General features: G+C 37.4%; 1 protein-coding gene across 2 annotated transcripts in view; it reads right to left on the reverse strand.

The window, feature by feature from the left end:
* GABBR2 (gamma-aminobutyric acid type B receptor subunit 2) overlaps positions 1 to 26,549 on the reverse strand; it is a 467,784-nt gene that overhangs the window by 179,520 nt on the left and 261,715 nt on the right. For both annotated transcript variants that reach the window (XM_050330892.1, XM_050330888.1), the window contains exon 8: positions 20,519 to 20,579. In XM_050330892.1, the coding sequence (XP_050186849.1) occupies positions 20,519 to 20,579 (61 nt within the window). The remainder of the gene's footprint in view (positions 1 to 20,518; positions 20,580 to 26,549) is intronic.

The following is a 26,549-nucleotide window of genomic DNA, read 5'->3' on the forward strand; positions in this document are numbered from 1 at the left end:
CATAAACACATACTGAAGGATGATTCAGTTTCTTCTGGAATTGCCTGTATGTTTCTTTAAGTTGGATCAAGACAACTTGCCCAGATGCAAGTATCTGGGTAAGTTGTTTGACTTTTCATGGCTATCACAGGTAACACAGATTTCACCTCCTGAGATGACCATCTTAAAAAAGAAAGATGTATTAAAACATAGAATGAATAAATTATTCTCTTCTTACACAATGATGTATTGCAAGGAGTAGCATTGCTTTGAAAAGAGTTGAAGAACAAATGTTTGAAAGAAAGGTTTGCAAAAAGGCCACTGAAGAAAACAACACATGCTAACAAACAATAATCCAGCTGTCACTTACACCTGTACAAATAGAGGGGAGCACACAAACAACAGAAACTGAGTTCAGTCAAAGATGACTGCCGGTGCATGGATATATTTGGGCTTAAGATTTCTCTTTAAATTTCCTACTGATTTAAGTAGTTTAAGCTAATTGTTTAGGTTTTCCTGTTAATAAAACACTTCAAAGGTCTATGACTGTTCAAATATACATTAAGGAATTTCTATTTCTGTTTCTAGTTTTGTTGGCCAGGAGATTCAATGACCTAGGCACCAAGGAAAAACACAAATATGGGCATAATTGATAGTGCAAATATATGCTAGAACTGACCCAGTACTTTTTTATGCCAAGAAAAAGGAATTCCTGTTAATCCCACTTAGCTTCTTAGGTCAGTCACAGGACCATGCCTCTGAGATACATTAAATAATAGTTTAAGTTCCCTCTCAGAAAAATCTGGATGAGGGATCTAAACTCAGCTCTCCCCTACTCCAAATGAATGTTCCAGCTTCTGGACTGTCATTTTGCTCTTTCTTTGTAGTAAATGAATATGTAGTTATTTATACACAGCAAAAAAGTACCAGCATTAATGACTTAGAAATTCACCCCAGATATATCTCAGGATATATCCTGAGTTCAGTAACTTCAGAATAGAGAGGTTTTTATGCAAATTCCTGCTTTGCATCGAGTGGAGGATGGAACTACATCTGAATTATGCACTTTTCATTTGGGTGTTCTGCCTGCTAGGCACAGGAACATCCTGAGCATAGTTGCATCTGACAGCACGCTTTCTTGGGAGAAAACACCTAATTTTTCCTGAGTACTAGGGCTTAGAAGTGCCATATTTCAGTGTAAATGCAGAGCAGAAAAATGCTGGTGTAAATATGGGCATGCAAGGAGTTAAAGAACTGGCAAATATCTGAGGAAAAGTTCTGAGGATCTACATTCTTACCATTTAATTGGTGAACCAACCAAAATCACTTTCAATATAAATCCATAATATTCAGTTACCGAATAGAACAAATTTATCATTCAAACTCAGAAGTTCATTTTCACCTGGCAAGGACAGTCAGTTTGTGCATGTGTCAAAAACAAAGCAGAACCACAAAAAAACATTGAAAATGACATGCGATTACCTGTACAGACACTTTTGCAATAACTAAATTCTATGTACCCCTTTTACATTTGTAGTTCTGGGAGAAGGCATTACAGCAGAATTTCACATGCCTGGTATAACCACGTTTCTTGAAGGAAATAAGGATTTGTATTTCATATGCATCAAGAACATAATTTCTACAATTGGGTACTTAGTAGTAATATTGGTTCAGAGATCAAAGTAGACCGTGGAACAATACCTTAAAAACTAAAAGGAGCTATAGTCCCAGATGAATATTTAATCCATGTGGAAAATGAAGTCTCTTGCATTGTCTGTCAGATTAAAGGTTTGACTATATGAGATGCTGGAAGTCCTGAATGCCCAATCAATTTAGTATTTCAAGACTGACTCAGGACTTTGCTGTATCAGGCTAGAGTTTACAATGGTACAACTACACTGCTTCATAAAGCACTGCTTAATTAAAGAACATACACAGCAGTAATTCATCATACCATAAGCTATTGCAGATTAAAACCTGTAAGCTGGTTTTAAAACCTTGTGCGCTCATTATAATCAACAGTGGGGAAGGATTCCCAAAGGCTTGACCCATTTCCAATGAAATTTGACCCAATTCAGTGTGATACAGCTTCATTTATATTTTATCTGTTGATTGGGCTTTATCCATCTAACAGATCAGCTATTGATTTCTACATAACAGCAATTTATGGAATCATTTCAGACGAAAAGGAGAAACAACTACTGTTCAGTTTTGTTTGTCCTTGGTCTCTCCATCGGGATTAATTATCTAATAACAGCTAGCTAGCTTGTTTTGAGAAATGAAATGTGGATGGCATAACCTTCCTGGTAGCTTGTTCTACTACTTGACCATTACACAGAGTTATTCAGTGATCTGGCTGACATGTAACCTAAATATTCCCCTATATTCTTCTCTAGCTCCATAATTATGGACCACAGGCAAAAATCCTATCCTTGAGAATGGCAGCTAAATTGGGAATGGAAACTTATGTGTACAACCAGGAAGCTTTCTGCCTGTTTCAGACCTTTATGATGCACCCACATCTTTTAGTTTAAGGAATCAGTGGCAATTTCTTGAACAGCAATTTACAAATCTCAGATGAGGAGAATTCCCAGCAAACTCATACCATCTGAGAAAAGGGAATACATGGGAGAATATTCCAGTCAAAGCACAAAGGAGTTTACCACTATTTCAGGGACTGATTGCTACTGGCCCTCTACAAAGAGTGGAAAATACACACGGGATGGTGATAGAGGACATATTGTATGTTGCTTATGTTGTATCTGAGACAACAGTATATGCATGAATATATAAAACATGACAATGTTTTATACAAAATTTAACCATTTCAATGTCTAGTTTCCTAGCAGTCCTCTGCTCTGGGAAGATACCACCAAAGATGAATGAGAAATGAATGACAAAGGGAAATTCAGGGAGCCCTGGAGTTTGTATTTCTTTTCTGTCCATCTTGGGAAGCCTTCCCATTTCTGTATTAGTCAAGAAACTATTTGGAATGCAAAATGGCAAACAATTTGACTGAATTAGAGTAACGTTATGAAACATTTCAACTCTGTGTTTCCATCTCCATTCTGAGCAATGCAAAACAGGAATATAATTTCACTTTCTTGATGCAAAGCGACTAAAAGCCACTCTATGACCTAATCTCTCACTCAAATTAAAGTTGTGTCTATCAGCATAAGATCATTCCAGTTGCTTTATCTGGACCTTGAATGAGTTTACCTCAGCTCCCTGTAACTTTTCAATTGCTAGAGATTTTCAGCATTAGTAATTTTATACTTAAGAATAGAAGAAAAAAAAATACTTGTGAGCTTTTACCTTTGATCCTGTAATTGCTGACTTTTGAGTGCTTGGTTTATGGTACAGAAATGTTGCATTTCAGTCCCACACTCCCATCTCCTCTAGTTTTTGCTTGTTTTTAATAATAGTTGCAAAGCCAAGATGAAAGGAAACCAAGCAAGTGCAATATACCTAGTCTTAAATAAAGCATAGTATTTCATCCTAAATTTATCCAAAATAATGAGAATATAAATGTCACCTGGAAGTAATATCTCTTGAATGAGTGTAAATTGCAGATAGTCACGAAATCAATTATATTGTAATGAAGAATACTGATGAGCCACTTTTACACCTGTTCTTTTAGTCTATATATTAAGGAGCTGGTGAAAGCACAAAGCAACAGATACTGCTAAGGCCTAGAAACCATCTCTTGTCTCACCATCCTTTGCATCTGCAGCTTGTAGTTATCTGAATTTCGGGAAAAGCACTGCTAATTTTGGGGTTCAAACCTGCAAAATTTTAATGCATGCCAAGAGTCCACAGCTGGCATCAGCCCATAGGCTTGAGTGCATCTTCCCCCCATTACTCATGCCTGGCTACAGCAGCGCTGCTTGAGGGAAGGAGGCTGAACATAACTGCAGAATCGCAGAATCACAGAATCATTTAGGTTGGAAAAGATCTCCAAGATCATCGAGTCCAACCTTTGACCAATCTCCACCTTGTCAACTCGACCACAGCACAAAGTGCCATGTCCAGTCATTTCTTGAATTCCTCAAATCTGTCACGAAAAGAGGCAGCACACATTTCTGTAGTATCTGTTGCCCAGCACAAGGAGGTATGTATGCAGATTGTGAAGGCTTGAAGTTACTCTTCCAGTACATCTGTCCATGGCCCTGAGGGAGAGGAAGTCCTGCCAGGGATGCTACTTGGACTGCTTTGCATGGGTGCATCTGTAGGCAGCAAAAAGGGCCTTTTCTTCCAACTTCTCTGCCTATGCAAGAGAAGCCAAGGTTTTGCTAAATGGAAGAGCTCCAGGCCAATTACTGCAAATAAATTGAACCTGACAGATCATTTAAGATAAACTTTTATTCCTTTTAGGATCTCATGCTAAGTAAATCTCAACACAAAATTTCACAAGGCAGAGATGAGGAACTTTGCAATGCTCCTACCTAGGCTGTTTTTCTTTCTTTTATTCAGTAAAAGTGCAAGAAAACATTATCATTATTCTGTCCAGATCTTCTTTGTCAATCACAACAAATGTCTAACGGGAGAAAGGCTTGGAGAAATGCTTCCTTGATGAAGTGTTCAGTTACAAAACTGAGGGAGATGAGTTTATCTGGCTATTTGTTCTTACAAAAGAGTTAGGTTTTGGATTTGGTCCAATGGGGATGGGGGATGTCTTTACTGACCTGGATGTCAGCTAGCTTCACAGAATCATGGAATATTCTGAGTTGGAAGGGAGCCACAAGGATCATCGAGTCCAGCTCTTAAGTGAATGGCCCATATGGGGACCAAATCTGTGACTTTGTTGTGATTAACATCATGCTCTAACCAAACGAGCTAATCTTTGGGAAAATCCATTTTGGGTAACATTTTCAAAATGCCTGAATGACTGAGAAATATATGTCTTGTAAGTCATTTGTCTCTCCCCCAGACATTTTATCTTTAATATTTCTTACATTTAGTCAGCCTCTTCCATACATATAGATAAATCAAATAATACTGAATTTTCATTTAAAAAATAATTGAAATATATATTAGTAAGGGAAACAAAAAAACAAGTCCAACTCAAGCACAGAGGAGAAATGAAATATTTTACTTCCTCAGTGATCCATGGTATCAGTAGGGCATTCTATATCCATAGGACACATGTCTATATGCTTATGGCTTGGGAGCCCAGAGTCTTCTCCAGAACTCACGCTTTTGTAAACCCCAGTACTTCCAGAGCCAGCCCACAGTTAGAGTTATGTGCTCCACTGATTTTAGCTAGTACAGTACATCAGCTGGCCGAAAGCTGCCTGAGTTTTCCAGGGATTAAAATAGGACTAAAGTGCTGAAAAATGAACCTGTAACACAGAGGTAATAGTCTAGCATTTGGCTACAGGTTATCACTTAGGTTGTCAGCTTAATTTATCAAACCTGGATACAAGCAGTTAAAGAGCTTTTGATGATTTATAGCTTCTGTATACAACTGCAGCCTTAAATCCAACTTAACATTTTCTGGGTGGGAAAATTCACATATGGCTTTTCAAAAATTTTGCTCTCTTCTTGGAATTCAACAAGCCCTTTGTGTATTTACTGACCTTTGGGATTCACACTTCAGGGACTTTTTGATTCAAAGTCTTTCCCTTCGGAGGGGGTGAAGCACAGACTAAATACATGAACAAGTCCCTCCTTTTCATCAGGCCCTCTGCCATTTAGCAACACAGCACAACACAACATTCGCCTGCTGTCACATCAGACTGCCACACCATGCTCCAAATGTCACATTAGCAAAGTCAGGTTAAAATCACTTTGTGTTACAACACTTTCTGCACTGACCTTTTGAAGGACCAGAATGAGAGGAAGGCTTAGCTCCCCTCGCTCTGTGCATGGAGCGTCTCCTTATTTTCTCTCCAAAACGCAAGAAGCACATGCTTCATATTCAAGAGGGGATTTTCAGATTTTATGAATGTGCGACATTTCTGCAATCCACTGAGCTCCCCGTGGCTCCATCCTACAACCTGTGGGTACAAGCAGTCTTCTAAAAGAGTAAAATTGATTAACTGTGGATTTGGGTCTCTGTTTAGGTCCTACACCTTGTTCTTTCCATTATGCAGGCTGAGGAGCATAGGGATCTGCTTTCCCCTGACACACTCAGCTTTCCAATTTGACACTGTTAAGGGCAGTATGTGGAGTTATTTGCCTCACCAGGCTTATTAATAGCTTGACCTTTTAAAATGGCCAGAACAGGATATGTGAATTACTAATTTGGGACCTATAGGGTACTCTTAATTGAAGCAAGGATCCACCATGACTTTATGATAGATGGGAATATATGTTTCCTGGGGAAGAGCTATCCAGTGCAAAAGGTTGAGGACAGCTACTCACACAGACTGTAATGGACTGCCCAGGGAGGCAGAGGAGCCACCACATCCCTTGAAGCGTTCAATAAATGACTGGATCTGGCTTTTATTTCTATGGTCTAGTTGACAAGGTGGTGTATGGTCAAAGGTTGGACTCAATGATCTTGGAGGTCTTTTCCAACCTAAAGGATTCTATGATTTTACGAATTTAGGGGATACCTTTTCATGAGGTATTGCTATTTTCCTCCTCCCTCAAACTAGCCTGTATTGGTAAAGCTAGGATGATTCACAGGGTCAAAGGCACTGACACAGAGGCTGTCCCAGTGTTTCCCATGTTATGTGGGTTTTCCAAGTCCACCTAGTAAAACCAATCAATCCCAAAATCTGGCAAAATCAAAGGAAATTGATTATTACACATAAATGCTTCTAGACAAGAGATTAACCAGTAAAGATTGTAGAGTCTGTCAAGGTCAAGCATGGCCTGGATAGCTCTGAATTGGATATGCAGAAAGCAGTTCAAGGAGGAAAAATGTGTCCCTGGCATAGGGGTTAAACAAAGTGAGGAGGAATACAGTGAGAACACAGTAAGGTATCAAACAGCTTTGTGTCAGTAGTTTGGGATCATATATGATAGCACTTAGTTTTATGTACAAATGACAATTCCCTATTTCTCTGCCTTACCCTGTTCCTTACATGTACAGTATTAATTCAATACATTTTTCATTCTGGCAGTAGTTTGAACTAAATCACTACTAAAACATCTGTGGTGAAATAATTTTGTTACAGGTAGATGTACTAGATCAATCTAATGAAATAACTTACACATGAGGAATTCATCTCTTGTCCTTTAAAATCATTTAAGGAAAGAATTATACATGTGCTCCCGTTGAAGATAACAAATACCAAGATGAATAGAATTGTAAGCACACATTTTTCTCATCAGTCTACACTCCTGTTCTCCCTTTGGCATTAATCTTTGAACCAGTAACTCAAGAGTAAGAACTAAGTCGGACTCAGTCCTTTCATTCCAGGGGCAAGGGGATGTTAGGGTCCATAGTAATTTTTTTAAAAATGTCTGGAATGTGGTTTTTGTGGCTTTTTTTGCTGGTCTGGTTGTTGTGGTTTTTTTGACTTCTTGAGTCTGTAAGAGAAAAGTCTAAAAAAATGAGTTTACTCTTGGTCAGATTATGTGACTATAAGGGGTCTATGCTGCCACTTGCAAAAAAGGAATGGAAAGCTACTGTTTTCTGAACTGGCATTCCCACTTCATTTCTTTTCAAAAGAAGATTTATAAACTCCTGTTCAAGCAAATCAGCAAGATTCACTGAAAATAAACAGAGAAATGCTTATCACACATGTGTAAAAAATTCAATATTCAATAACATGATTCTAGGCAGAAAATGACACCGGTGCCATTGTGGAGTACTACCTCAGATCAGATATTTAGAAAAAAATTTGAAAGACTTTTTCCTTCCAAATGTATTAATTACATGAACAAGTCCCTCCTTTTCATCAGGCCCTCTGCCATTTAGCAACACAGCACAACACAACATTCGCCTGCTGTCACATCAGACTGTCACACCATGCTCCAAATGTCACATTAGCAAAGTCAGGTTAAAATCACTTTGTGTTACAACACTTTCTGCACTGACCTTTTGAAGGACCAGAATGAGAGGAAGGCTTAGCTCCCCTCGCTCTGTGCATGGAGCGTCTCCTTATTTTCTCTCCAAAACGCAAGAAGCACATGCTTCATATTCAAGAGGGGATTTTCAGATTTTATGAATGTGCGACATTTCTGCAATCCACTGAGCTCCCCGTGGCTCCATCCTACAACCTGTGGGTACAAGCAGTCTTCTAAAAGAGTAAAATTGATTAACTGTGGATTTGGGTCTCTGTTTAGGTCAGACACCTTGTTCTTTCCAATATGCAGGCTGAGGAGCATAGGTATCTGCTTTCCCCTGACACACTCAGCTTTCCAATTTGACACTGTTAAGGGCAGTATGTGGAGTTATTTGCCTCACCAGGCTTATTAATAGCTTGACCTTTTAAAATGGCCAGAACAGGATATGTGAATTACTAATTTGGGACCTATAGGGTACTCTTAATTGAAGCAAGGATCCACCATGACTTTATGATAGATGGGAATATATGTTTCCTGGGGAAGAGCTATCCCGTGCAAAAGGTTGAGGACAGCTACTCACACAGACTGTAACGGACTGCCCAGGGAGGCAGAGGAGCCACCACATCCCTTGAAGCATTCAATAAATGACTGGATCTGGTTTTTATTTCTATGGTCTAGTTGACAAGGTGGTGTATGGTCAAAGGTTGGACTCAATGATCTTGGAGGTCTTTTCCAACCTAAAGGATTCTATGATTTTACGAATTTAGGGGATACCTTTTCATGAGGTATTGCTATTTTCCTCCTCCCTCAAACTAGCCTGTATTGGTAAAGCTGGGATGATTCACAGGGTCAAAGGCACTGACACAGAGGCTGTCCCAGTGTTTCCCATGTTATGTGGGTTTTCCAAGTCCACCTAGTAAAACCAATCAATCCCAAAATCTGGCAAAATCAAAGGAAATTGATTATTACACATAAATGCTTCTAGACAAGAGATTAACCAGTAAAGATTGTAGAGTCTGTCAAGGTCAAGCATGGCCTGGATAGCTCTGAATTGGATATGCAGAAAGCAGTTCAAGGAGGAAAAATGTGTCCCTGGCATAGGGGTTAAACAAAGTGAGGAGGAATACAGTGAGAACACAGTAAGGTATCAAACAGCTTTGTGTCAGTAGTTTGGGATCATATATGATAGCACTTAGTTTTATGTACAAATGACAATTCCCTATTTCTCTGCCTTACCCTGTTCCTTACATGTACAGTATTAATTCAATACATTTTTCATTCTGGCAGTAGTTTGAACTAAATCACTACTAAAACATCTGTGGTGAAATAATTTTGTTACAGGTAGATGTACTAGATCAATCTAATGAAATAACTTACACATGAGGAATTCATCCCTTGTCCTTTAAAATCATTTAAGAAAAGAATTATACATGTGCTCCCGTTGAAGATAACAAATACCAAGATGAATAGAATTGTAAGCACACATTTTTCTCATCAGTCTACACTCCTGTTCTCCCTTTGGCATTAATCTTTGAACCAGTAACTCAAGAGTAAGAACTAAGTGTGACTCAGTCCTTTCATTCCAGGGGCAAGGGGATGTTAGGGTCCATAGTAAGTTTTTTAAAAATGTCTGGAATGTGGTTTTTGTGGCTTTTTTTGCTGGTCTGGTTGTTGTGGTTTTTTTGACTTCTTGAGTCTGTAGGAGAAAAGTCTAAAAAAATGAGTTTACTCTTGGTCAGATTATGTGACTATAAGGGGTCTATGCTGCCACTTGCAAAAAAGGAATGGAAAGCTACTGTTTTCTGAACTGGCATTCCCACTTCATTTCTTTTCAAAAGAAGATTTATAAACTCCTGTTCAAGCAAATCAGCAAGATTCACTGAAAATAAACAGAGAAATGCTTATCACACATGTGTAAAAAATTCAATATTCAATAACATGATTCTAGGCAGAAAATGACACCGGTGCCATTGTGGAGTACTACCTCAGATCAGATATTTAGAAAAAAATTTGAAAGACTTTTTCCTTCCAAATGTATTAATTACATATGCTCATTTTCTATTATCATGTTTACAGAATCAGAATTCTTTAATTTCTGAACTAGATTCCAGTGATGATGTATTGAAATAGATAGTTTCTCCAGAAAATAAAATGTCAGCTTAGAGAACAAGGTGCCAATACAACAACTGCATGATCTCCTATGATTTGAAATTAAATTACCACTTTTAATGACAGAACAAAACAAAACTATGATTAGGATGCAAAAAGAAGGACAAGTAAATTTGAAAAGCAGTCCAGTCTTTCTGTAACCTTAATAAGCAGTTAACACCTGGATTAATATTGCTCCTGTGCTCTCAAAGTTTTACCACAAACGCCTGTACAAATTCTGCAGCATATGATTCACAACTGCCTTTGGTCACCTACACAGTGAATAAATCTATATTCACTGTTTTTTAAAAAAATATTCCTTTTTCATCTCCCTTATCTATGATAGGTCTGCCTGTCATAGTTCTTTTCTCATAAAACTGTGACCATATTGCCTACCATCCCAGAAGTAGTTCTATAAAGGACATTTTTGTCAAATATACATAGATATAGAGATCTGTTAGACTTTATAACCTTATCTTGACATCTCTAGCCTACAACTATACAAATGTTTACATGCTGGCTTCCTGTTCTACTAAACAATATTCTGTTTTGTCTGTTCAAATGGTAACATCAAATGATTTAAATCTATGTCCTTTTAGTGACCTAGATAAACTTCATTTTCTTCCTTTCCATTTATTAAGAATTAAAGTTGCTCTAAGTCGACGTTCTGTATCTCTTGGGGAAATATTTGAACTCCAAGTTAGGGATGATGTCACTGCAATAGATGGCATTCTCTAATTATTAACTCAAATGAAATATTTTCCCACAATATATACCGGAATATACCAGACAGATTTCTTGTAAGTCTTCCGGCTCTTTTTATCCCCCTGTACCTATATTACAAATCCTTCTGGAAAAAAGTGTCTCTCTGAGGTGCCGAGCAGAGAGATCTGCCAGCCATGGCTCTGCAGGGAGCAGCAGGTCATGGTGGCCCTGTAGCCCTTGAGAGAGCCTCTGCCTGTCTTCAAAGGACAGGGAGGACTGGATGGTGACAGGGTGGGACAGCACAGTACATCACCTGAAAATGAACATCTGAACAAGTTAGCTCTAGTAGAAGTAGGATTCCGAATACTAGTTGAAAAAAAATAAATTGTTTTCTAAATTGCAGTAAAACTTGGAGAGTTCTGAAGGAAAGACCTGACAATTCTTTCAGGTCCTTTTTAGACCCTTTAATGGGGTACTAATTTCTGGTAGCTTTATGGAGCTGGATACTTCAGTCTTTTCTAGAAATTAATTAATGGAAAATTATTTCCATTGCTTTCCAACTTTTTTTCTTTGCTGTTACATTTGAGTCCTTTTTCTTGGCATTTAAGACAGCTCCTAAGGCATTTTTTGCCCAATATAGTGGCAGAGACTTATCAGATCCTGTGAAACTTTGTGCCTCAGAGTATGCTGGATGAACTGAAACAGAATCCTATAAAAATGGCAGCTATCTCTATAATGTGTGTGCTTGTCCCAGTAATAATTATTTGCACAGTTCTGTGAAAATGATGAACAGCTCTGTAAAGCACAGGCACAGACACAGTGAAGAATAGGTCTCCCCTGCTCCTCACAAGTGCCTGGGGGAAAACAACGAATCCAACTCTTCTCAGCAACCCTGTCACGCTTACTGCAACTTTGGGTGTCACAAAACTACTCCCATCTTGCCTGAAACTGGTTATCTTGAACATGGATAGCTGCAAAGCTGTGGTCTCCCATAGCTGTGCTCCCAATGGAAAGGTTACCTACCAAAAGGCTGATTTTGCTCTTGGGTAGTTTTCCAGCTTACAGTCTGCTCCCTGTTATTGTTGCTACACTGTTAGCAGCACCCCAGTTGGCCTGTTTAAAGCTAGCTCAGGTAAAACAAAACAAGCTGCCATGACAACCAGCAGCTGCAGTATCAGCATATCCTTTCTGTGCGTCCTTCCTGGCCTTGCAATTTATATCCACACAATACCGCTTGCTCAAAATAAGGTGACTATAGAACTCCACACACCTAATCCCATTAATCTTTCTCTGTAAGTAATGCCCTAAGACCCCAAACAATTTTTATAGCCCTTATCCATCCTTTCTCCGGTTTGACAGCTCATGTACACAACTTAGGTACCTGAATCTCAATACATTATTCCATGTTTATTTATAAAAACAAACCAAATGAACACAAACCCCAACTACTAGTAAATAATACTAACAGATTACAAGAGGAATAACTGGCACAGAGGGAAACACTGCTGCTGGTATGTATGGAAGAGAAGAAAAATCGACCAGGAAATGTGTCAAAAATAATCTGACAATAAAAGGGGGGAAACAGTTATAAACATATATTAAAATATAGTCTCCTTTATAGTTTCATCTGACAGTGGACTGTTATAAAATTCCTTCAGATACTGACAATAAAAATACAGGTGATGTTCAGTGCTAATAAGGTACAGTGTAACATACAAGAGAAAATGAATATCAAGTATACAAATGTACTGGTTGGTACTAATTAATTAATAGTATCCAGGATGATACCTTGGACTTACTATGGCTGGTTCTTTGAAAACATCAGTATTGTGCTCACCAGTGGCCAACGAAGCAAGAAGAGGATGAATGTGGTAGAACAGAATATTGGGAAAGCAGTTAAAATAATACAGAAAGTTCATTCAGAAGTGTGAGGTATGGAGGTGGATGTTTCAGTGCTAAGTGTGGCTCTCATTAAGCTCTCACAGGAAGGGAATAAGAGTATCACGAGAGTTTGGGGCTTATTAGAATTATGGAGCAGCTTTTACAAGATGAAAAAACTAAATGGATGACAAAGACTCAAATTTCTAAAAAGACTCATTGATAAGAGAGGTCTGTAAAACATGAATGATGTGTGGAAAGTAAGACATAATTATTAATTGCTTCCCACATTACAAGACTCAGAGTATGCCTGATGAAATTGTAAGACAGTTGACTTAAAACAAACAAACAAACAGGTGGAAGGGTTTTAATCATTACATGCATATTTATTTTGTGAAACTCATTGCTAGTGGATGTGTGAAGGCCAAAAGTATAAATGGATTCATGAAAGATATGACAAATTTATAAACAATAAATCCACATGCAGCTGTTAAACCTGATGGTCCAAAGACACCTTCCAGCTCAAAAAGTCATGAAAACACGTGCCTTTGGGAACTCAGAGTGTAAACCAGAGAAAAAACCAATCCTATACACACCTATTCTGATACAGACACCCATAACATATAGATTCTTCACACACTTGGGAAATCCCAGCTTCAATTCACTATCTGCCTGAGGAGCACTATAGTTTTCACCTCTTTGTATTTATAGCCAGGCAATACACATATCTGTATCACGATTTTCACTATTTGTCCTGCTAAAATCTTGTACAACATAGTAAAAAAATCCAGACCGACAGATAGAAGACAGGATGAGGGATCCAAGCCACAGAGATTTACATTCAAATACTGTGGATTTAAAGGAAAATAGAAAAAAACCCCAACAAACAAGCCCCAAAACAAACAAAAAACAAAGAACCAATGTTGGAAGAACAATTAAATCTCATGTTTTCTCCTTACAAATAATCTAAGCCCAGTCTAGGGTTACATGATTATCTTTACTAGAAACAATACAAAGAAATACACCAAGTGGTATTAGTAGCATACAGTGGACAAGTATACTTAAATAGAGTGCCAGAATCACACACTGCCAAGGAGCAATAGGTCAAGATTAAATACAGCTGGCCTAGCAGACAATTTAAGATGTAGTAAAAGTCATCTCTCTGTCTCAAGGCACATCTGCAGCACTTCAGATGTCTGTTTAACTTGTTCTTCAAAATTTCCACAGGCAGAAATTTTATGCATTTTCCAGTGTTTAAATATCCCTTTCATTAGAAAGTTTTTCCTAACATTTGGCTCAAATCTCCACTGCTACTATTCAAATTCCTTAATTCTCATCCAGATGATGAGAGCAGGACAAGCAAAGGTTTTATCAGCAACTGTCAAGCATTTCAACCATTTTCTCTTCTTTAAGCAGCAAAGATATTTTGCTTTTCTCAGTGAGGTATGCTTTTAATCTTCTGTCATCTCTACACACATTTCTTAAATCAGCACTGGACATAGGAGTTAACTATAGCATTTTGGCACTGGGGAAATTAAAAGGATACTATTATTTATACATCCCAGTGCAGAAATTTTCTTTTTTATCTTTTCAAGTTTTTGCTTATTCATGTTCAGCCCATGACCCATTGTAGTCCCTAGTTCCTTTTATAACTATGGCTTAGTGAATTGTTCCCTATCTGTATTTGTAGAGCAGTTTACTCCCAACATAGCACAAGGCATTTGACCTAAAATAACAATTACTTTTTTTCCCTGATTGCTTCTTCAATTTCTTCAAATCTGTTTGAATCCTTGTCTAGTCTCCCTTGTTCTTGTTGACTCTCTCAGAGACCTTTGAACATTTTGATAATTATATGTTCTAGCTCATCTTCTTTATCAGTAATGACAATATTCAGTGACTCAAGATTGAAGGCACCCTCCGAATTCTGCTTGGTATACCTCTCCATATGAGGAGGATATCTATTATTTTCATTTAAATGGGACTTTAACTCAGTTTTGTGGACACCTTCTATTTTCATAGAGATCATACAGAGGATACTATCCCAAACTGCTTAAGAGAACGGCATTACCAACAAAACAGGAAAGTGGTACTCTGCAGAGTTAGTGTGACTGAAATGCAATGCCTAAAATATTTTTTGAATCAGTGCTCTAAATGACAAGTTGTAAGACAAGATAACACCCCTGGGGTTTTGTATACCACGGTTCAGACCAACAGAATAAACTGATATTGAAACATCTGACAGCAAGTAGAAAACTGTTATTTAGGGGATATTTCAGTTGGGGAGGATCTATGAAATGTTCCAGGTAGTCACCACTAACTGCCCTGGGGTTGAAAAATGTTTGGAGTGGGACGGGGTGTCACCATGCGTGTTGGTGTATTGGAAAATTGCTACAAATCACCGTGGGTACTGCTTAACAGACCTAATTTGACAGCATTTAATTTTCACGAGACTTAATTTGACAGGATTTAGTTTGACACACCTACAGGTTGAGCAAAGAAGTGATTGAGAGCAGCCCTGTGGAGAAGGATTTGGGGGGTGATGGCTGTCGAAAAACTCAACATGAGCTGGCAGTGTGTCCTTGCAGCCCAGGCAGCCAACCACATCCTGAGCTGCATCAAAAGCAGTGTGGCCAGCAGGCTGAGGGAGGTGATGCTCCCTCTACTCGGCCCTCATGAGACCCCCCCCACCTGGAATACTGCATACGGTTCTGATGTCCCAACAAAGAAGGGCAATGGAACTGTTGGAGAAAGTCCAGAAAGGAGCCATGAAGCTGATAGAGGTACAAGAGCACCTTCCCTATGAAGACAGGCTGAAAAAGTCGAGGCTGCTCAGTCTGAAGAAGAGAAGGTTGCATGAAGACCTCACAGCCTTCCAGTATTCAAAGGGGGTGTACAAGGAAGCTGGAGATGGAATCTTCAGCAGGAACTGTAGTGATAGCACAACAGGGAACAGCTTCAAATTGAAACACAGTGGGTTTGGATAGGATATTAAGAAGAAATTATCTGCTGTGAGGGTGGTGAGGAATAGGCTGCCCAGAGAAGCTGTGGATGCCTCAACCTGGAAGTGTCCAGAGCCAGTTCGGAAGGGACTTTGAGTAACCTAGTCTAGTGGGAGGTGATCCTGCTCATGGCATGGAGGTTGGAGCTAGATGATATTTAAGATGCCTTTCTACCCAAACCATTCTATGATTCTATAAATTGATCACTAAGCTAAAAAAACCCCAGTGGTCACTAAGATACAAACAGTTGCAATCTAACTACACTACTTATATGGAGATAAAATGGAGTTGATAGGGTACAGCGAGAAGTCTACCAAATACACATTCATGTGATTACAGTCAAGATATCCAGTTAGGATGTGTCAGAAGAAAGCTTTCTAACTCAGAATCCTCTGACCAGGATAAAGGGTACACAGTTTAATTTACATCTTTTTTTATTGATCACTGGTAAAATTCTGCTCAATCAAGAGAATTCTGAATTTCTTGATATACTTTTCCCCAAAGTTCATATCCAGATATTTGAACATACTCCTTAACTTCAAAAAACCACTTAATATTTATAAGGAAATTTTATTCTGAATTTTTAAATTTTCTGCAGAAGCAGTGAAATATGAATCCATTGATTCTGGGTATCTGACACCACAGAGTCCAGATATATATCTTTAATTTGAGTTTTCAGAGTTGTTACTAAATATTTTATTTACTGGATTGTATTCCTTCAACATTATCACAGAAACAAAATCCACAAACTGTTTTTTTGGGGCCTATGCTGGACAGATGTTAAATATAAAAAAACCCCAAACTATACAAACGCAAATAGTCTTATTATTTAAATGAACCTTTATGGAAGCAAGGATCAGTAGCAGTTAAGAGTATGATGGTCTGTACTTAGAATAATTGAAGGAAATTTTTCCAGGGTTGGATTAATACCCATGGAGAACAAGCTATTGTATCTGTGGATGATTCTGGAGAATTTCTCCTTCATTGAAGCAGATAAGAACAGTAAAAAAGTCAGAACTAAGCAGATGAACAGAGGCTCAAGAATAGCCATCCTGGATTCTTGTGTACCTTTGTCTTGAGTGTAGAGTAGACATTTGTCTATGTCTTTTGATTAAACTCAGAGAAGAGTTTAAGAATATCTGGGGCTCTTATTGCAGAAATTCAGGAGAGCTTTTTCTAAGAAGACCAAAGGGGTTACTTGGCAAGTCACACTCTTCCTCTTGCTCAGTACCCAGATCACCTTTCAACACTAAAAATGTCATACCATATTACCTGGCTAAATGAGTTGAAACTCTGAAATTCTTCCCAGAAAGACACAGCAGGCGATCACCCACTTTCTTAAAGTTTTCTCAGTATGCAGTACCACAGACTTTTGTGCCTATCTACATGAAGCACGACTTAACACATTTCAATGGTATTTGCTTACAATTCATCTATAACTTTCCTTCTGAACCTATTTCAGCACAGATGCTTCAGGTTTTTTCTAATGCCTGACAGGAATAAGAATCTGATTGAAAGCCTTTTAGGCTTCAGTCTGATTAATCAGAAAGGACCTGCCAAAGTAAAACATTTTGAAGGACAGGTATAGATCTGTTCTTGAAGCCTCCTGTATCCCAGTAATCTACAATCTCAGCTTTGTTATTGTCCTCCTTGCTCCTTGATATGCACACAACAGTTGTCAGGATTCTCTTTCAGCTCTTAGCAGAGAAAAGATCTTTACCATCTACTTCAACTACATGTTTGACTATGAGAATACTTCTTTAATTGTACCTCTGGAAAAATTGCCATTCATTTGGAGGGATGCCAGCTTCAAACATCTCTTGGATACCTGAGCTAGACTGACAGTCTGCTCTTTATTTACCAAGGTAGGGGAAGAAGAGGCTATTACATGTGCTTTGTATTCTTTGTTGCATATTAAATCATTCCTGGGTGGTATCCACGATCTATAAAGCACTAAGTAATTTGGTCACCAGCTATCTCTGGTACCATCTGTTTGACCACTTGTAAAAGTAACAGACTGCACAGACGCTGAAAAAGAGGCATGACTAGCATGAGTTTGGGAAAAACTATATCTAGATTCAAAATTAAACCAGCTATTCAAAATTTCATCACAGTGAGTCAGGCATGCTGCAGTTAGCCCCTGAAGCCTCACAGGATGGTTTTCCCTTGCCTCTGATAGACGTGACTGTCTGCTTCTTCCATAACTAAAATTTTTGCAGATAGTCTCATTAAAATGAAAATTTCCAACAAAGAATAGAAAATTTAGGCTCCTGAGTCTGCCCAGCTGATTTTCTACCCTAGAAAATGAGGAACAGAGATTCAGGCCATATTCGGATATATGATTACCTATTTATCTGCTTAATTTTTCTGCACTGAATTATTTGTGACAACTGTGATAACTTTCATTCAAATTTTTAAAAAATCTGTTACAAAGTCGTGTAGATGAAAAAATGATTCTTGAAGCATAGAGAACTAAAACTGGTGATTCCCAATTATTATGTTTGGATAATAAGCTACTAATACATTTAATATATTCTATATTAATAATTACAACTAATCCTATAAAAGCATTTACAAGACATCTTTGATGTGGTCTTTTTTTCCTTGAAATCATAATGATTGGTATTACATTAAAAAAAAAAATAACCAATGAGTTGCATATCTGTCTCATGTTTGATAGTACCTAACAACTCTAACTATAAAGGAGAAGCCCATTTTCCATTTTAAGTACTGGACCAAATTAACTTCTTTACATTATTAGGAACTTTCCTAATAGTTCAAGAACTGTTAAAAGTTAATGAGAATGTTTCAGAAAATTTCCTAACCAATAAAGGATTCCTTTGAACAAATTAATAATTTCTATAATTATACCGCAAGTATTGAATATAAAAGCTTTGGATAAAAACAATACCAATAAAAGAAGAACAGAAAAAATCCCTGTTAATAGTTAGAATATAATTTGTAGTTTTAAAAAAGATAATCTTTATCTGTGTTGTTATATTGTTTCTTATTTCAATTTTTCATACATTTTTGTACATTCTTTTCATTTTCAAAATGGGTGAGAAACTAAACAAAACTTGAGACCAGCCTTCAGATGTGCTGACAGACTATTGCTCACATGAGAAAAAAATCAAGCTGTTCCCTGGCTGGATCCATTGGATGCCTAAGTTATTTTCTTCCCATAGGCTAATTGGAAACCTTTGTTGGATGATCAAAATCCCAAGTATGTGCCTTAATCAGTTCTGAAATAGTAATTTTGTGATTTCAAGGAATTATAAAATGGGCAGATGTCTCCTATGTTCTTATTAATCCAAAAGTACTTTAACTTATGGTAAAACCATTGTTGTTAAATAGTATCTGATATGAAACTGAAAACATAAAGAAATTCAATTTGAATGGTTGGAAATAAAAATCAGTATAAAATCAGTTATCCTGGACTTGTATTGCTGCTCCAGATTAGTTCAGAAGATACATGCTGGACCTCCCTATGATCCCAAATCACATCCTTCAATGTGCAGAGGGAATGTGCCAAACTTCCTTCTCTCTCAGATGTTCTAGAAGGGTATATGTAGCTGCCTTAGTCATAACGCATAAGAGCTCCTTCAGACTTCTGGGGAACAAATACCTCTTGTAAAAATTTTCTCATGATTTTTGCATGTGGCTGTAAACACTACTATTATGAAAAAAGGGGAGTGGGAGGGAAGAAGAGGAAGCAATCAATATTTATCACTAGTGTTGAGCAAGAATTCATAAATTATATTACCATGAGATGACGTCTGCAAAGTTTTAGTGGGTTGAAATGCTTCCGGGAACAAGAGTTAATAGCATCAGTTATAGTTGTGAAGGCAAGAGCAATCCTGACCATTGCTTCAGTAATTTAGAATGAGTAACAGATCCCCTCAAGTGCATTGCCGTTCATTAATAATAATGCTCATACAGCAGATGATTTCTGTTTAAAGAATGAGCCTTTGTAACTTGGTCAGCAGGATTATGTTTAAAGCACTGCCTGAAAACAAAGGGAATGCAAGTTTCTCTCTCATGCATTGTCTGAAAAGAATTTGCCATCTTACTACTATTCTCACGAGATGGTCCAAATGCAATCATCTCCAGTTTTATCTCAGCCTCAGTTTAGGAACAAAACCATGAATTGCATTCTATAAAGCGCAGAAACCACTACAACATGAATCACCATTTCTGCAAAAAAACTCTCCCAGCAAGCACCTCATCCTGGCTGCAAATGGCCCCTGACAAATCCCCGCGGCTGCATTTGTGGTCTGTGCTGCTGAGACCATTCCCTGGAGGTGCAGCTCAGGCTGAGAGGATGCAGCAGGCTTGGTGAGCTGTGCTGTGAAGCGTGACGCCTCCAAGGGATGGGGTCAGCAGTTTGTGTCCTCTGCACGCTGAGGGACTGACTCCTCAAGCAACTTTTAGCAAGCAGTTGCAGAATGTCAAAAGTGAGTCTTAAGAGAGCACCAACACTAACTTGAAAGACCTTAACAGCAAAAATCTTCTCTAAATTCCCCTTCAGATTCAGTTTTCAGAAACAACTGTATTAAGGAGTGGATGATTAGCTGACCAGTAGGGTTTTTCAAACAGCTGCTGGTTGTTAAAGATCAGTAGTTTCCATAAATATGTGCACTGCTGTCAAGAAAAATTCTTGGAAATACCTCACAGAATTCAAGGTTCAGAACACAGTATTTTTAAAAGCTAACAAAAACTTATTAAGTACCTTGCTGAATCTTCTAAGCAGTTCGCTGCACATATTTAAAACATCCTGAAACAAATGCAACTGACACACAAGTTTGAAATGGTATACATAATTATAATGAAAATTGTTTGTAACCTACCTTGGAATTGTGTAAATTTGATGGTTCCCATCCTCTCTCCATTTCTGAAAACAACTTGACCCTAAATAAAATAAATAAATACCTTAAAAGTTTTATAAACCTCTCATAATATAGTTTCATTAACACTGTAATTTTCTGTTAACTATTAAAATTACCAAAACAACGTTTAAACTCGGAAGATAGTAGATAGTAGATTCAACCAAGGGCAAAATAACTCAATTAACATCTCCTTCAAGCTTTCTTCCACAGATTTCAAATGACCGTAGAAACTTGACTGGTGTTACCACCCACTTTTCATGGATGGGAATGGAAGTACAATAAAGCCAGTAACTTACTGAATCTCAGATGATGAGAGATATGCAAACAATCGATTTTCACAGTTTGACTGTTTTTATCAAGGATATCTGAATTTATCCAAGATCATGCAAGAAAATCATTCTCAATTTCATTCATCATACAGTTCTCCAAAGCTATTTATCATATCTCATATACTTATCCTACTGGATTATGGATATCAGTAGCTCTTGTGGCTTGGTTTTGTACTATGCCAACACTTCTATCTTAGTATTCATTTTAAATGTAATGTCTTTAAGTCAGTACTACTGTTTGTGGTGTTACACATTGTTATTCTCATTATAATGGTCGTGTATTGCTGAAACCTCCTCACAGATCCCTAGGAAATTACTCCCATCTTTCATCACATCTTTCTGGAGCAAATTAAGAAAAGATCTCATTAAATTTCCTCCTTACTTCAGCTGTTTCATAATTAAGTATGAAAGAAGAGGGTTTCATTCATTTATGCTAAGGAGTATTTTTAATATTTTGAACCTGTAGTGGAGGGCTGAGTGCTTTCGAGATGGATTGCTGTTCTACTACATCCCCAGTTTGGTTTATTAACATCATCTCCATTAATCTTTGTTTTGGCAGACATGAGGGTAAAAAAAAACCGAACAGCAAACATGTAAGGCTACAATACATTTCTCTGTGAGCCTGTCCTGTCTTGGATAATCTGTTCTGGTCACTGAAGAGATGCACTGAAGGCCTCTGAATTACTGAAATTAGCTCCCTGCAGGAACAGTACAACAGTTTGGTAGTACAGCACACATACCTCCTATTTCCTGAGAGCCACAGAACACCATTTCATTTGATAAATAGAAGAAGGCACTCTTAAATAAGTGTAAGCTACCTTGTGCTAAGCCTTAAAAGCCAAAAGCCCCAATCTGTGGCTAAAAGGGAGCAAGAGAAATGAACACTGGTAATGGCAGGGATTCTGATGACAGCTGCCAAAGGACACAGAAACTGCACCTACTGAAACCCAGTTGAGATAAATCTGATCTAGTGGCTGTTAAGACAGCTCCAGAAGAGAACGTAAAACATAAGTAGGCAGATTTATGTATGTGTCTTATCAGCCTTTCTCCTGATCTCCTTTAGTTAGGAGAAATACTTTTTAATATCCCTTAGTTGGTTTGAACATAATCATAACACATTTGGCTTGTTGGTTTAAGTAAAAAGTAGTAGAAAATATTAAAGAAAAGACTTTTAAAGATGCTATGAAAGTTTCACCTATTGTTGACATATATTTATGATCAATCCAGTCTTAACTTTGGTTCTGTGACCTGTGTTGGAGAATGTTGTAGTTAAATTTTTCAGTATGTAGAAAGATTAGGTTTTTATTTGAATTTAAATTTACTGCCTTCTACTTTAACTGTATCTCCTCTTATTCATTTATTACAAGTTAATAGGACTGTAGGTAAGAGTCTACTAGAGAGCTCTTTATAGATAAACATACAGCAAGCATCACTGACATCATCTATGGTGACAGTCCTCTATAATTTTCTTCTATTATTGATAGTATAGTATTGTATAAAGGCTCAAGAAATTTTCTAGATTCCAAGTGCAACTGCTTGAAATATTATTATCGCTTCTTGTAAATCACCCACATTTTCGTCATTAAGTAGTACAGACATACACCATATGCATCTACTGATGAGAGATAAATACATACATCCTCGTTGGCATGTTCTGAAACTATCAACAGAATATAAATCAAGTCTGAATAAATGCAAAATTTGGGATTAAAAACATAAACAGAGTTATAGATTCAGAAGCACTATCAATTTCCCTTTGCTAGGATTTATGGCTTATACTGATCTAAGCAACAGATAAATAAAAATACGGATGATGATTATGATGATGATGATGAAAGAGTCATGGAACAACTCATGCAAAAATGTCCTAGTTTTCTGCAAAATCATTCAATCAGTGGTTTACTTTAATGAAAATTAAAGATTACTGGAAAATCCTGAAAAGTCAAAAGGGTTATTATAAGGAATAACAATTTCTAAATACTATCTTATGAGGTGACATTGTCGAGACTACTGTTTACAAACTACAGAGTTTGTATGTTACACATACAGATACTAAGCAGGAAAAAACTAGATAAATTAAAATGGGCTATTTATTCCATGTGTAATCCAATTACTAAATCTGTTTTCAAAGGTCAAACCAATAAAAAAACATAACAGCAATAATCTTCAAAGCAGGATTCTCTACGGAAATCTCTGATGATGACAGTTCGGACTTATTACCCAGGCATCAAAAGTGGAACCACGGCTGCAGTTACCATTTGGTTCTTTTCTCTCTTCCATGCTGCTTCATAACAACATGTGACAATTATAGCTACTGTGCCTCAAGTACCTTCAAGCCCTAAGGTTCTAAAGGAGAACTTGAGGGTTTCCTTTAGGAAAGGAAACATTCCTTTTAGATTTTTACTGGGGTTTTAGGTAGTCCCAGCAGACACAGACATGGTGTTGCTGCTTCACTATTTGGTTCTGCCAATGTGGCAGAAATGAGTGCTCCTCATGAACACTGAGAAACTTTAAAAAGAGCAATATCTTCATTTCTTCAAACAGGAATAGGAGGAAAATTAATGATAGTCATCCATTGCTCTATGCTTTCCCTGTTATTTAATGTAAAGTAAAATAATTACACCTGAGGTAAAAAAAGTGATATAAATATAAAATAAAATGTTGTAGAATTTAATTTAATAAACTACAGCAATGTTAGACTAAATAAGCCAACCAGTGTTTCAAAAATACATTTTTTAGAAATAATTGTGCTGATTTAAGGCACAGGAAAGTAAGTTATAATCTATGTTCTGTGGCTCACGTCAAGCCTTTTCTTTGCCACAGAGGTAACCTACCATAAGATTTAGCTAGAGAATTATCTTCTTTAGACTTGAAATTCATAAATTAATAAAAATGTTTTTCCTTTATTTAAAGTAGCACGTGTTTGAATAATAGATATTACTAATACACACATTAAGCTCTGACCTTACAAAAGCCAGTCTTAGTACTATTTTGTCCTCCAGCACATGTGCCAGTATAGACTGCAGCCTATGGTGTGACACATCACAAAATCTAAATCTTATGAAATCCACATGACTATAACAACAGACAAAACCCCCTCTTTTACATTTCATTGTGTTTTGGTGACATTACATAGGCATATTTAGATACTTATTAGCAAAAGGATCAGTGGTTGTATAGAAGAGAAACCATATTAAAGAAAATAAGGGAAGTGATGTTAATGGTAACTTCTTTAGAATATGATCATCAGATTATAAAAATATTTCCCAATCAAGTAAATATTTTATTTCAAGAGATATAAAATAAGACCTCTGTCCTGAACTGGCATTTAAATGAACTGCAAAATTGATTAACTTGCACTTAGACCAAATCACATATTTTACTATATATTAAATAGTTAATCAGCAAAGCTTTCCCCTTCCATTACACAGAGATCATCCTGATGGAGACCAACAGAAACCACACTGGTATCCTAGTGCCTATTTTATTTTCTTCAATCTAGCCATCTACAATTTTTTTCTTTCTTTGCTAGTTGTAAAAGTCAATGCCAGAGTAAATACCGGTTCTATAATGAATCCGCCCAACTTTTAGCTGTGGACAGGCATGTTTACATCAGCAATGACCCTTGAAGTTGATGGGAAGGATATAGAAAGTATGTGGCTTGGAGTCCAATAGCCAGCAATGTGAACAGAGGGTAGAAGAGGAGCTGCATGAGCTCATTCTGGCACAGTGTGGCACCCCGGTGTGTACAGCCACCGCTGCACACAGTGTCCTAGTTTTTTTGGCCCAAATATATCCCCATATTTGGGATTCACTGCAGCTGTGTAACTCATCCTGCAGCCTTATGCAGGTGTCCTTTATTCAGTTTGGCTAAATGTACAACCACCCCAAACACATAAACAATTCTAGCCTCACATTGCAAGTTAGGTGGCTTGGACAAGAGAAATATAGAAGCTTATGTTGTAGCTTGTTTTGTTTTGTCTGTTGTTTGGGTATTTTTTTATACATCTCTGAGTCCAGCTGCTTTTCCTGTAATTGTTTGGTGCTTTTTTTTTTGTTTGTTTTGTTTTGTTTTGTTTCCTCCCCAAAAAGCTACAGTTCTTGAATGTCCTTTACAAATTATGAAAACCAGAACCAAACATTTCAGAAGAGTCAGTCTCACAACTGCCACATACAAGGACATCATCTCCCTGGTTCTTCTGAGTAACATCATCTTTTTACGAGTCTAACATTGATTTATATGCTTAGTTATACCGAATAACTGTTTCATCTCTTTAATAGAAAGGCAGTCTCTACCCTCCCTGAATGTACAATCTTAACTTTTTATCTTGAATTGATATTCTTTAAGTAATTAGTCCTCTATTTGTTGTCAGAATAATAAATCCACATCATCTATTAAAAATTACAAATTATTATCTGACATTAGCTTTATTTCAGACACATTGGACTTCCCCATCTTATAGCAGTTAGTTATTTGTCTACACTTGGAAGCAGCTGTTTATTATACTTCTATTTTTTTTTTCCTGGTGGATAAAATGTAGATATCTTTGCTATATTATGAACATGTCATTAAGCTTTTTTTGAGCTATAAAATGCTAGCATTTACTATAACTTTCTTTGTATTATTTCTGACAGTATTATTATTCAGCTCTGGACACAGGCCCATGCCAAAGTTAGAATTCTTTTATTCTTTATACGCTGAAATCCACAGCCAACACATTTTTTTAGTCATGTCTTTAATTTTCTTCATCTTTTTCAAGCAAACCAGAGTTCAGAAATTTCTTAAATGCTCTCTCAGTCAGGGCCAGGTCTGCACTTTGACCACCATTTGATTTACTGTGTATTTTCTTCTGCAAAGTGTCTTAAATATAGTAAAGAGAGAAATAAATATATAGCATTTACTGCACAATTTTCAGTACTATACCTGCAAAAAAAGGTCTGTTTTACACCATTTTTGCTTCCTTCTCCAACAGTCTTCCCCCATATGGCACCAAACAATTATTAGCTCTGGGCTACTCTGTCCTGCAGGCAAATCATTTCCCCACATAACAGTTTTTAAACTCAGAGGCTTTCCCTGTAATGTCTGAGCCTACACAGTTAAACTTGCCCCCAAAATAAATTAACTCAGTCACTTCTGGGATACTTGAGTTAGATATTTGATATCAAGTCAACCACCTAAATACATGCATGCAGAAATACCTGAAAAGCGGTGGGATAACTATAACAACTGAATATTACCATACAATTTTATACATATTTACATAATTTTATATACTGTTTATATATTTATATAATGTATAATCATCTGCTGAAATCAAGGTGTATTTCTGAACCTTTAGTTTCCTTATGGCACTATGCCCAGTAAAAGTAGAAGCCAAGGAGGGTGAAGCATCACAGGACAGGACACCTAAGAGCTCACTAACACCCAGAGGGCAGGTGTTACCCTCTCACATTGCCCCTAGCTGCACAGTTATACATCTAGTGGTAAAGGCGCGGCGCTATCACCGTGGAGACCCGGGTTCGATTCCCGGTCAGGGCCACTCCCGGGCAGGTGGGGCCCGTTAGCCCTTAAAGGCAACCCACCTACGTCCTAAGGACCTCGTTGCCACCGTCCAAGCTCGCTTGGCCCCGGCAGATGAACCTTAGGATTAAAGGGTGGGCTC

Source organism: Myiozetetes cayanensis, unplaced genomic scaffold, assembly GCF_022539395.1.
Source record: "Myiozetetes cayanensis isolate MyiCay16 unplaced genomic scaffold, myiCay2020 scf1, whole genome shotgun sequence".
Taxonomy (NCBI): Eukaryota; Metazoa; Chordata; class Aves; order Passeriformes; family Tyrannidae; genus Myiozetetes; species Myiozetetes cayanensis.